Source organism: Pecten maximus, unplaced genomic scaffold (genome assembly GCF_902652985.1).
Source record: "Pecten maximus unplaced genomic scaffold, xPecMax1.1, whole genome shotgun sequence".
NCBI classification, from domain to species: Eukaryota; Metazoa; Mollusca; class Bivalvia; order Pectinida; family Pectinidae; genus Pecten; species Pecten maximus.
In genome coordinates this window covers 8155-22359 of record NW_022979432.1, presented here as the reverse complement: position 1 = coordinate 22359, position 14205 = coordinate 8155, and the positions used below count along the sequence as shown (strand labels likewise).

At 34.1% G+C, this 14205-nt stretch overlaps 1 protein-coding gene across 1 annotated transcript; it reads right to left on the bottom strand.

Annotated features, from left to right (window-relative positions):
* Nucleotides 1-224: 224 nt before the first annotated feature.
* LOC117318636 lies at nucleotides 225-3157 on the bottom strand. Its single transcript, XM_033873598.1, has 2 exons — nucleotides 1649-3157; nucleotides 225-1617 (listed from the first exon to the last, which is right to left on the bottom strand). Exons 1-2 carry the CDS (start codon nucleotides 3155-3157, stop codon nucleotides 1108-1110), a joined length of 2019 nt encoding a protein of 672 aa, XP_033729489.1. The 3' UTR covers nucleotides 225-1107.
* Nucleotides 3158-14205: the final 11048 nt, after the last annotated feature.

Sequence of the window (14205 nt, the reverse complement as noted above, 5' to 3'; positions counted from 1 at the left end):
AGATGAAATAACGAAAATAACTCTTATTAACAAAAACGTTTTTTTTTCTGGGCGCAATGACTTTAAAATTGACAAAACAATGGCCTTGTTTGAAATCTTTCGGGCGCTATTCGTCGGAAAGAAGTTTTTTCACATCTTGTTCGTGTAAACGGTATTTCAATTGACGATTGGATAAAATGAAGTTCAAACCAATAATTTCAACAACAAAAAAACAAATGCAAAAAAACCGCCATCATTTCATTTTATTTCATGGCCAATCACGTTTTAGGCAGATTAAATAAAGAAGTGTGTTACATTCCTAATTCAGGTATTACACAACATTTTAGTGATTAAAGGGAGAGAACTCCTAAGGGTAAGAGTAAGGGAAGTTAGCCCCTGTATACAACACAACAATTGAGTGCTGAAGGGAGTTAATTCAAGATCCAAACAGTAATTCAAGGGAAATGTATCAAGCAGTACTCTTGTGTTAAATAAAGTAAAATACATTGTGATCAATTCCAGAGAGATAATTCCTATTGGTTTGAAAACACGTTTGTCAATTTTCACTAGAGAGTACGGTTTGTCACTGTTAGTGACAGTCAATCTGATGGTTGACGTTGAGCAGAAGCGATGTCATCCAAAGATTAGTTGATAGCGCAATCAAATTTAGCTTAACGTCTGTTTGTCTCATTGCAGCTGTACAATATAAAAAGGTCAGTCTAAGTCAAGGGGTCCAATAGGAATCGAACACGTGACTCTCTTGCATGAGGGATTCATGTCTCTAGCAAGTAATTCATGGAATGTAGCATGTCTCACTAGAGAAGGGACAGAGACATTACTAAACACTTTTCTTAGCAATACTACCAATGCATACATTGATATGCTATACAGTAGCTGCCTTCTAAGGAATACAAACACTATATTCACCACGGCTGTCTTTTGTTAGACATCTATGAAAAAATGCATACTTAGATAAAACAAAACTATAGTCTGTCAGACCTCTGTGAGATATACATGCATATATAATCACAGTTGACCCTGTCTGAGGCCTGTGAGACATGACACACCACAGCTATCCCTTGTCAGACTGTGAAACATACAATGCATATACATTTTTATGCACATCATCTATCCTCTGTCAGACCTCTGTGAGACATACATGCAGAGATACACTATGGCTATCCTGTACTTGGCAGGATTAAAACCATCAAATGGAGCCCGTGATTGTGATGACTTCCAGTAAGACCAGATTGCCTTTTGATAGTCCCCAAGTGTTTGATAACAAATCCCCAGTAGGGTGTGAACGATCCAGTACTTGTGTCCTCCTTGTTCATCGTGTAACTGTATCTGTATCAGGTGATGCAACGCTTCATTGCGTCCTTTTGTGTCTCCAAGCTCATGGCAACACAAGAAGTTCAGAAACAGGACATATGGTAGAGGTGGGATGTGTATGGGTGGGACTTCGTTCGGCAGCTCTAGACAGAGATGAGGAAGATACATGTCTTCCGGACGAAATGTGATGAAATTTGTGTATATTTTCTGGAGCCTCTCAAATGTACAGCCATGAGGTTGCCAATGCAATGTCCAAAAATCTTGATCCTGTTTTACGTCTTCTCTGAAGAATGTTGCTAGTTTCATTATCCGTCTACTCGATCATTAAAAGGCATTTAGTAAAATTTCCAGTCAGAAAATGAAATGTTGCCAAATGCAACACGTCTGTGCCCATTAAAGCACCAGGGATCATCCAGTACTTACATTTTCTCAGTCTCCGGTATGTAGTTTTGTTGCCCGGTGCAGCGCTATTTTTACACAGTCCTTTAGAGATCAGTTCTGATGAAAGACATCTGAGGCTGCTCATGGCAGAGTGGTATGTGTAAACGTCCTCAAATTCTGACTTTGATGAAGATAATAAGTAAAATGCATTGCTGGTTTTCTCATGTCTGGGACGATATCTCATTGATAAAATAGAGAATATTTCCCTGTCCTGGTCCATAATATTCTCTTCTGCAGTCTTTGGGATTACAAGATGAGCTTGCATGGATGTGTCACATAGCCCCTCCCAAATTGATTTTGTATAGAAGTTGCCTACTGAAAGGCACATCCATTTCATCTGAGAGTAGTTATATAAAATGTCCAGCAGTATTTGTTGATGCTGTCCATGTATTTTCCTCTTAAACATGTTGTTGGCTGGGAAGAAGTAATTGGGAGAGAACCCTGCCCTGACCCACTCAAGCAGAATATTGAAGCAAAACCAAAAACAATAAAAAAGGTTCTTGTCTTGCCAGAACATTTGGCTGGAATTCTCTATTGCATGAAACAGGATTGTTTTTAGAAAGTAGGAGCACAATATATCGTCATCTCCAATGGTTTCTTTTAATGTCTCCTTTATTTGTTTTAAGAAATATTTCAGCAGTGTGTACACTTTGAGCTGGATGTGACTAAATGAGTGAATTAAAGATCTTTCTGCTACTGCCAATGAGATTCTCCACTGTACAAATGTATCTGTGGAACATTTATCTCCAACTGGGACAAGATGACATCCACTGTTCACAATCTTGTCTATCAAGGTTAGTTGTGGCCATCCATACAGACGTGTACGTGTGATCCATTCGCTAGCCTCCCTTGGCCAACTGTTACACGGAAAGCAATAAACTATGTCACTATCACCGATTCCACTACACCCTTTATAAGAACTGCTTGGTCCACTGGATTCAAATTGCTCGCCTGTGTGTATAGATGTGCGTGAGACCCATTCCTCTCTGAAGATATCACTGGAAATTAATGATGTATTTCCAATTCTAACTAGTGAATTATCAAGGAAAGGTTGAAGCGGGAATTTTAGTTGACGTATCTCTAACTGGACATACCCAGGACGACAGTCTGCTTTTCGAATGTTCATAATGGTTTTGTGTATCAAATGTTGAGGAATACGCTGATCAGGGTACAATACTGCTGCGCACTTGAGTACCAACATGGTGTCCACATCAGAACCTTTTTGTAAGCATCCTTCTGAGTTACTTCCAGTGTGGATGACATCCGTGGTATAAGAAGATGCCAAGTGTTCATTTAAGACGACTGCCCTTTGCCTGTTCTTAACTATCTGCTCCGTACCAGTTAACGTTCTCTCCAGATATGTGGACAAGAGCAAAGACATACGCTCACTTTCATTGGTATTCATCATGGTTATTTTCATGGAATGTTAATCTGTGAAAAGTAATAGATAAGTAAAAGTGAGATGACTCAGCAAATTGTTTTATAATATAGAAATAAACAAAAGCCCGCAATTAAAAATATTTCCACAATGTAAACAAGTGAGTGGAATAATTTTACTAATGAAATATCTCAAGAGCATTAGAGTATTGCAAATATTCACATTTCCGTGTATATATACATATATAAATAACTTTGATATCCAAAGCATCGTTCCAAGGGTGTAAACATCAGACTGGATACGTAGGATAATTTTTTTCATATCCGGACCGATTTATATAATAATGCGCAGTTAGTGTGAATTCATGGTTCTATTTTGACATTTTTGCACAAAAAATGTGATTGGAGTATGATATAATTAATTTCAATATAACGCTAAATAAATACAATGTTTGAAATTTATTACAGGAGTCAATAAAAACGATGTTCATGAAGAACTATATATTGTTTATTCCTGTAGTTGACAACCTTTCTTGCAAAATTTGAATCAGTCCTATATCGATTCCATTAATTGCTGTAATATAACGATTTAATATTTTGATAGCGTTAAACAAAAATATAGGTTAAAATGTAAATATAAAGAATAATTCTTGTTTATTATTGTTTACTGGTGTGTAAACTGGATGTTTGTTACAGATATTTCAACATGGCGCACGTCATATTTGTAAACAACAGTAACTGATAAAAACACCAGATTTATTCCCTTAATGAGTGTGCTTTATAAAAGCTGTGTATCACTATCATTTTTATAACTGAATGTATATATGTTACATCTTTTAAAACATTTGATTTAATACCCACAATATCCAAAATATCACTCATTGCAGCTTTCAGAGATTTATACTGTTATCCAAAACCTGTAAAAAGAAAGGAAAAACTTTAAAAAAAATCTTTATATTGAAAATACTTACGTGCGAAGAGAACACCTTTAAGCGTATACCTAACGTCTAATGAAATGCTTACCTGACTACTTTGTCTTGGTGTGATGTCTTAGTCTCTGAGACCATATCACTATTATTTTGATCCGCGCTCAAGTGTAATCATGAAACTGCGTATCCCTGACGCTTACAGACTGGTTCTTCAGTATTTCTCGGAACATCACATATGACGTTGGCGAAATTTTCAGTGGATTTCTATTGGAGAAAAAATAACCAGACGTACTTGAGTGGTATCACTTTAATGTCTCCATTAGGTTATGGAGGTCAAGACCAATTTAAAAGTAGAAAGGTTACAATGCTATACCAACTTAACCTATATGGCTAATGACAAGTAGTGAATTTCCTGACAATTGATGTTGACGAAAGGATATTTCCTGCTTAACAAGAACATTGAAATTCTTAATCAGGACGCGGTCATGTACCATACTAGTGATAATATAACGACCAATATATACCATACTAGTGATAATATAACGACCAATGTGTACCACACTAGTTATAATATAACGACTAATATGTGCCACACTAATGATAATATAACGACCAATATGTACCACACAAGTTATAATATAATGACCAATATGTACCATACTAGTGATAATATAACGACCAATATGTACCATACTAATGATAATATAGCGATCAATATGTACCACACTAGTGATAATATAACGACCAATATGTACCACACTAGTGATAATATAACGACCAATATGTACCACACTAGTGATAATATAACGACCAATATGTACCACACTATGATAATATAACGACCAATATGTACCATACTAGTGATAATATAACGACCAATATGTACCACACTAGTGATAATATAACGACCAATATGTACCACACTAGTGATAATATAACGACCAATATGTACCATACTAGTGATAATATAACGACCAATATGTACCACACTAGTGATAATATAACGACCAATATGTACCACACTAGTGATAATATAACGACCAATATGTACCACACTAATGATAATATAACGACCAATATGTACCACACTAGTGATAATATAACGACCAATATGTACCACACTAGTGATAATATAACGACCAATATGTACCACACTAGTGATAATATAACGACCAATATGTACCACACTAGTGATAATATAACGACCAATATGTACCACACTAGTGATAATATAACGACCAATATGTACCACACTAGTGATAATATAACGACCAATATGTACCACACTAATGATAATATAACGACCAATATGTACCACACTAATGATAATATAACGACCAATATGTACCACACTAGTGATAATATAACGACCAATATGTACCACACTAGTGATAATATAACGACCAATATGTACCACACTAGTGATAATATAACGACCAATATGTACCACACTAATGATAATATAACGACCAATATGTACCACACTAAGTGATAATATAACGACCAATATGTACCACACTAGTGATAATATAACGACCAATATGTACCACACTAGTGATAATATAACGACCAATATGTACCACACTAATGATAATATAACGACCAATATGTACCACACTAGTGATAATATAACGACCAATATGTACCACACTAGTGATAATATAACGACCAATATGTACCACACTAGTGATAATATAACGACCAATATGTACCACACTAGTGATAATATAACGACCAATATGTACCACACTAGTGATAATATAACGACCAATATGTACCACACTAGTGATAATATAACGACCAATATGTACCACACTAGTGATAATATAACGACCAATATGTACCACACTAGTGATAATATAACGACCAATATGTACCACACTAGTGATAATATAACGACCAATATGTACCACACTAGTGATAATATAACGACCAATATGTACCACACTAGTGATAATATAACGACCAATATGTACCACACTAGTGATAATATAACGACCAATATGTACCACACTAGTGATAATATAACGACCAATATGTACCACACTAGTGATAATATAACGACCAATATGTACCACACTAGTGATAATATAACGACCAATATGTACCATCACTAGTGATAATATAACGACCAATATGTACCACACTAGTGATAATATAACGACCAATATGTACCACACTAGTGATAATATAACGACCAATATGTACCACACTAGTGATAATATAACGACCAATATGTACCACACTAGTGATAATATAACGACCAATATGTACCACACTAGTGATAATATAACGACCAATATGTACCACACTAGTGATAATATAACGACCAATATGTACCACACTAGTGATAATATAACGACCAATATGTACCACACTATAGTGATAATATAACGACCAATATGTACCACACTAGTGATAATATAACGACCAATATGTACCATACTAGTGATAATATAACGACCAATATGTACCACACTAGTGATAATATAACGACCAATATGTACCACACTAGTGATAATATAATGACCAATATGTACCACACTATTGATAATATAACGACCAATATGTACCACACTAATGATAATATAACGACCAATATGTACCATACCAGTGATAATATAACGACCAATATGTACCACACCTAGTGATAATATAACGACCAATATGTACCACACTAGTGATAATATAACGACCAATATGTACCACACTAGTGATAATATAACGACCAATATGTACCACACTAGTGATAATATAACGACCAATATGTACCACACTAGTGATAATATAACGACCAATATGTACCATACTAGTGATAATATAACGACCAATATGTACCACACTAGTGATAATATAACGACCAATATGTACCACACTAGTGATAATATAACGACCAATATGTACCATACTAGTGATAATATAACGACCAATATGTACCACACTAGTGATAATATAACGACATAAATGTACCACACTAGTGATAATATAACGACCAATATGTACCACACTAGTGATAATATAACGACCAATATGTACCACACTAGTGATAATATAACGACCAATATGTACCACACTAGTGATAATATAACGACCAATATGTACCACACTAGTGATAATATAACGACCAATATGTACCACACTAGTGATAATATAACAACCATTACGTACCACACCAGTGATAATATAACGACCAATATGTACCACACTACTGATAATATAACGACCAATATGTACCACACTAGTGATAATATAACGACCAATATGTACCACACTAGTGATAATATAACGACCAATATGTACCGCACTAGTGATAATATAACGACCAATATGTACCGCACTAGTGATAATATAATGACCAATATGTACCACACTAGTGATAATATAACGACCAATATGTATCACACTAATGATAATATAACGACCAATATGTACCTCACTAATGATAATATAACGACCAATATGTACCACACTAGTGATAATATAACGACCAATATGTACCACACTAGTGATAATATAACGACCAATATGTACCACACTAGTGATAATATAACGACCAATATGTACCACACTAATGATAATATAACGACCAATATGTACCACACTAGTGATAATATAACGACCAATATGTACCACACTAATGATAATATAACGACCAATATGTACCACACTAGTGATAATATAACGACCAATATGTACCACACTAGTGATAATATAACGACCAATATGTACCGCACTAGTGATAATATAACGACCAATATGTACCACACTAGTGATAATATAACGACCAATATGTACCACACTAGTGATAATATAACGACCAATATGTACCACACTAGTGATAATATAACGACCAATATGTACCACACTAGTGATAATATAACGACCAATATGTACCACACTAGTGATAATATAACGACCAATATGTACCACACTAATGATAATATAACGACCAATATGTACCACACTAATGATAATATAACGACCAATATGTACCACACTAGTGATAATATAACGACCAATATGTACCACACTAATGATAATATAACGACCAATATGTACCACACTAGTGATAATATAACGACCAATATGTACCACACTAGTGATAATATAACGACCAATATGTACCACACTAGTGATAATATAACGACCAATATGTACCACACTAGTGATAATATAACGACCAATATGTACCACACTAGTGATAATATAACGACCAATATGTACCACACTAGTGATAATATAACGACCAATATGTACCACACTAGTGATAATATAACGACCAATATGTACCACACTAGTGATAATATAACGACCAATATGTACCACACTAAGTGATAATATAACGACCAATATGTACCACACTAGTGATAATATAACGACCAATATGTACCACACTAGTGATAATATAACGACCAATATGTACCACACTAAGTGATAATATAACGACCAATATGTACCACACTAGTGATAATATAACGACCAATATGTACCACACTAGTGATAATATAACGACCAATATGTACCACACTAATGATAATATAACGACCAATATGTACCATACTAGTGATAATATAACGACCAATATGTACCACACTAGTGATAATATAACGACCAATATGTACCATACTAATGATAATATAACGACCAATATGTACCACACTAGTGATAATATAACGACCAATATGTACCACACTAGTGATAATATAACGACCAATATGTACCACACTAGTGATAATATAACGACCAATATGTACCACACTAGTGATAATATAACGACCAATATGTACCACACTAGTGATAATATAACGACCAATGATGTACCACACTAATGATAATATAACGACCAATATGTACCGTACACTAGTGATAATATAACGACCAATATGTACCACACTAGTGATAATATAACGACCAATATGTACCACACTAGTGATAATATAACGACCAATATGTACCACACTAGTGATAATATAACGACCAATATGTACCATACTAGTGATAATATAACGACCATATATACCACACTAGTGATAATATAACGACCAATATGTACCACACTAGTGATAATATAACGACCAATATGTACCACACTAGTGATAATATAACGACCAATATGTACCACACTAGTGATAATATAACGACCAATATGTACCACACTAGTGATAATATAACGACCAATATGTACCACACTAGTGATAATATAACGACCAATATGTACCACACTAGTGATAATATAACGACCAATATGTACCACACTAGTGATAATATAACGACCAATATGTACCACACTAATGATAATATAACGACCAATATGTACCACACTAGTGATAATATAACGACCAATATGTACCACACTAGTGATAATATAACGACCAATATGTACCACACTAGTGATAATATAACGACCAATATGTACCACACTAGTGATAATATAACGACCAATATGTACCACACTAGTGATAATATAACGACCAATATGTACCACACTAGTGATAATATAACGACCAATATGTACCACACTAGTGATAATATAACGACCAATATGTACCACACTAGTGATAATATAACGACCAATATGTACCACACTAGTGATAATATAACGACCAATATGTACCACACTAGTGATAATATAACGACCAATATGTACCACACTAGTGATAATATAACGACCAATATGTACCACACTAGTGATAATATAACGACCAATATGTACCACACTAGTGATAATATAACGACCAATATGTACCACACTAGTGATAATATAACGACCAATATGTACCACACTAGTGATAATATAACGACCAATATGTACCACACTAGTGATAATATAACGACCAATATGTACCACACTAGTGATAATATAACGACCAATATGTACCACACTAGTGATAATATAACGACCAATATGTACCACACTATTGATAATATAACGACCAATATGTACCACACTAGTGATAATATAACGACCAATATGTACCACACTAGTGATAATATAACGACCAATATGTACCACACTAATGATAATATAACGACCAATATGTACCACACTAGTGATAATATAACGACCAATATGTACCACACTAGTGATAATATAACGACCAATATGTACCACACTAGTGATAATATAACGACCAATATGTACCACACTAGTGATAATATAACGACCAATATGTACCACACTAGTGATAATATAACGACCAATATGTACCACACTAGTGATAAATAACGACCAAATGTAACCACACTATGATATATAACGACCAATATGTACCACACTAATGATAATATAACGACCAATATGTACCACAACTAGTGATAATATAACGACCAATATGTACCACACTAGTGATAATATAAACGACCAATATGTACCACACTAGTATAATATAACGACCAATATGGACCACACATATGTAATAATATGAACATAGACCAATATGTACCACACTAGTGATAATATAAGACCCAATATGTACAGCACTAATGATAATATAACGACCAATATGTACCACACTATGATATATAACGACCAATATGTACCACACCTAGTGATAATATACACGACGACCAATATGTACCACACTAGTGATAATATAACGACCAATATGTACCACACTAAGTGATAATATAACGACCAATATGTACCACACTAGTGATAATATAACGACCAATATGTACCACACTAGTGATAATATAACGACCAATATGTACCACACTAGTGATAATATAACGACCAATATGTACCACACTAGTGATAATATAACGACCAATATGTACCGTACTATTGATAATATAACGACCAATATGTACCACACTAATGATAATATAACGACCAATATGTACCACACTAGTGATAATATAACGACCAATATGTACCACACTAGTGATAAATAACGACCAATATGTACCACACTAATGATAATATAACGACCAATATGTACCACACTAGTGATAATATAACGACCAATATGTACCACACTAGTGATAATATAACGACCAATATGTACCACACTAGTGATAATATAACGACCAATATGTACCACACTAGTGATAAATAATGACCAATATGTACCACACTAGTGATAATATAACGACCAATATGTACCACACTAGTGATAAATAATGACCAATATGTACCACACTAGTGATAATATAACGACCAATATGTACCACACTAATGATAATATAACGACCAATATGTACCACACTATGATAATATAACGACCAATATGTACCACACTAGTGATAATATAACGACCAATATGTACCACACTAGTGATAATATAACGACCAATATGTACCATACTAGTGATAATATAACGACCAATATGTACCACACTAGTGATAATATAACGACCAATATGTACCACACTAATGATAATATAACGACCAATATGTACCCACTAAGTGATAATATAACGACCAATATGTACCACACTAGTGATAATATAACGACCAATATGTACCACACTAGTGATAATATAACGACCAATATGTACCACACTAGTGATAATATAACGACCAATATGTACCACACTAGTGATAATATAACGACCAATATGTACCAAAGGCCACTTGTTTAAATCCCCAAAGTGCCCTGTTTTTGCCCAATGCAACGGAAAAACGACCTTGTACAACCTTTGATAATTTAATACCAAAATTTTCCCCCTAAGGGAAAAAACGCCCTTTTACCTTGTAAATCCCCCAAATGTCCAAACTGGATAAATAAAGACCCAATAAGTACCAACTTTTGATAATAAACGACCAATTTACCCCCATAGGATAAATAACGACCAATTGTACCACACTATGTAAAAACGACCAAATGTACCAAAATAGTATAATTATAACGACCAATATTACCAACTATTAAATAACGACCAAATTTTAAAAAAGAAAATAAACAAAAACATTTTAAAAATAAACCCAATTGTCCCGGGGATTTTCGACCAAATTTACCCACAGTGAAAATAAAAAAAGGAGCACACTAGGGGGTGATAACCCGATTTCCCATAGTGTTAAAAAACCCTGCCCCCCTGTGTAAATTCGCCCTAGCCCCACTTTTATAATATAACGACCAATATGTACCACACTAGTGAACTATAACGACAATATGTACCACTACTAATGATAATATAACGACCAATATGTACCACACTAGTGATAATATAACGACAATATGTACCACAACTAGTTGATAATATAACGACCAATATGTACCACACTAGTGATAATATAACGACCAATATGTACCACACTAATGATAATATAACGACCAATATGTACCACACTATTGATAATATAACGGACCAATATGTACCACACTAGTGATAATATAACGACCAATATGTACCACACTAGTGATAATATAACGACCAATATGTACCACACTAGTGATAATATAACGACCAATATGTACCACACTAGTGATAATATAACGACCAATATGTACAACACTAGTGATAATATAACGACCAATATGACCACACTATGATAATATAACGACCAATATGTACCTAACTAAGTGATAATATAACGACCAATATGTACCACACTAGTGATAATATAATGACCCAATATGTACCACACTAGTGATAATATAACGACCAATATGTACCACACTAATGATAATATAACGACCAATATGTACTACACTAGTGATAATATAACGACCAGATACTATGACGACCAATATGTACCACACTAGTGATAATATAACGACCAATATGTGCTACACTAGTGATAATATAACGACCAATATGTACCACACTAGTGATAATATAACGACCAATATGTACCACACTAGTGATAATATAACGACCGGTATGTACCACACTAATGATAATATAACGACCAATATGTACCACACTAGTGATAATATAACGACCAATATGTACCACACTAGTGATAATATAACGACCAATATGTACCACACTAGTGATAATATAACGACCAATATGTACCACACTAGTGATAATATAACGACCAATATGTACCACACTAGTGATAATATAACGACCAATATGTACCACACTAGTGATAATATAACGACCAATATGTACCACACTAGTGATAATATAACGACCAATATGTACCACACTAGTGATAATATAACGACCAATATGTACCACACTAATGATAATATAACGACCAATATGTACCACACTAGTGATAATATAACGACCAATATGTACCACACTAGTGATAATATAACGACCAATATGTACCATCACTAGTGATAATATAACGACCAATATGTACCACACTAGTGATAATATAACGACCAATATGTACCACACTAGTGATAATATAACGACCAATATGTACCACACTAGTGATAATATAACGACCAATATGTACCACACTAGTGATAATATAACGACCAATATGTACCACACTAGTGATAATATAACGACCAATATGTACCACACTAGTGATAATATAACGACCAATATGTACCACACTAGTGATAATATAACGACCAATATGTACCACACTAGTGATAATATAACGACCAATATGTACCACACTAGTGATAATATAACGACCAATATGTACCACACTAATGATAATATAACGACCAATATGTACCACACTAGTGATAATATAACGACCAATATGTACCACACTAGTGATAATATAACGACCAATATGTACCACACTAGTGATAATATAACGACCAATATGTACCACACTAGTGATAATATAACGACCAATATGTACCACACTAGTGATAATATAACGACCAATATGTACCACACTAGTGATAATATAACGACCAATATGTACCACACTAAGTGATAATATAACGACCAATATGTACCACACTAGTGATAATATAACGACCAATATGTACCACACTAATGATAATATAACGACCAATATGTACCACACTAATGATAATATAACGACCAATATGTACCATACTAGTGATAATATAACGACCAATATGTACCACACTAGTGATAATATAACGACCAATATGTACCACACTAGTGATAATATAACGACCAATATGTACCACACTAGTGATAATATAACGACCAATATGTACCACACTAGTGATAATATAACGACCAATATGTACCACACTAGTGATAATATAACGACCAATATGTACCACACTAGTGATAATATAACGACCAAT

Excerpts from the sequence above, each read along its gene's own strand:
- LOC117318636 (XM_033873598.1), bottom strand. The coding sequence starts at position 3,157 with ATGAATACCAATGAAAGTGAGCGTATGTCTTTGCTCTTGTCCACATAT. Across the intron at positions 1,618-1,648 it reads TTCTGACTGGAAATTTTACT|ATGAAACTAGCAACATTCTT; the intron begins AAATGCCTTTTA and ends AGTAGACGGATA.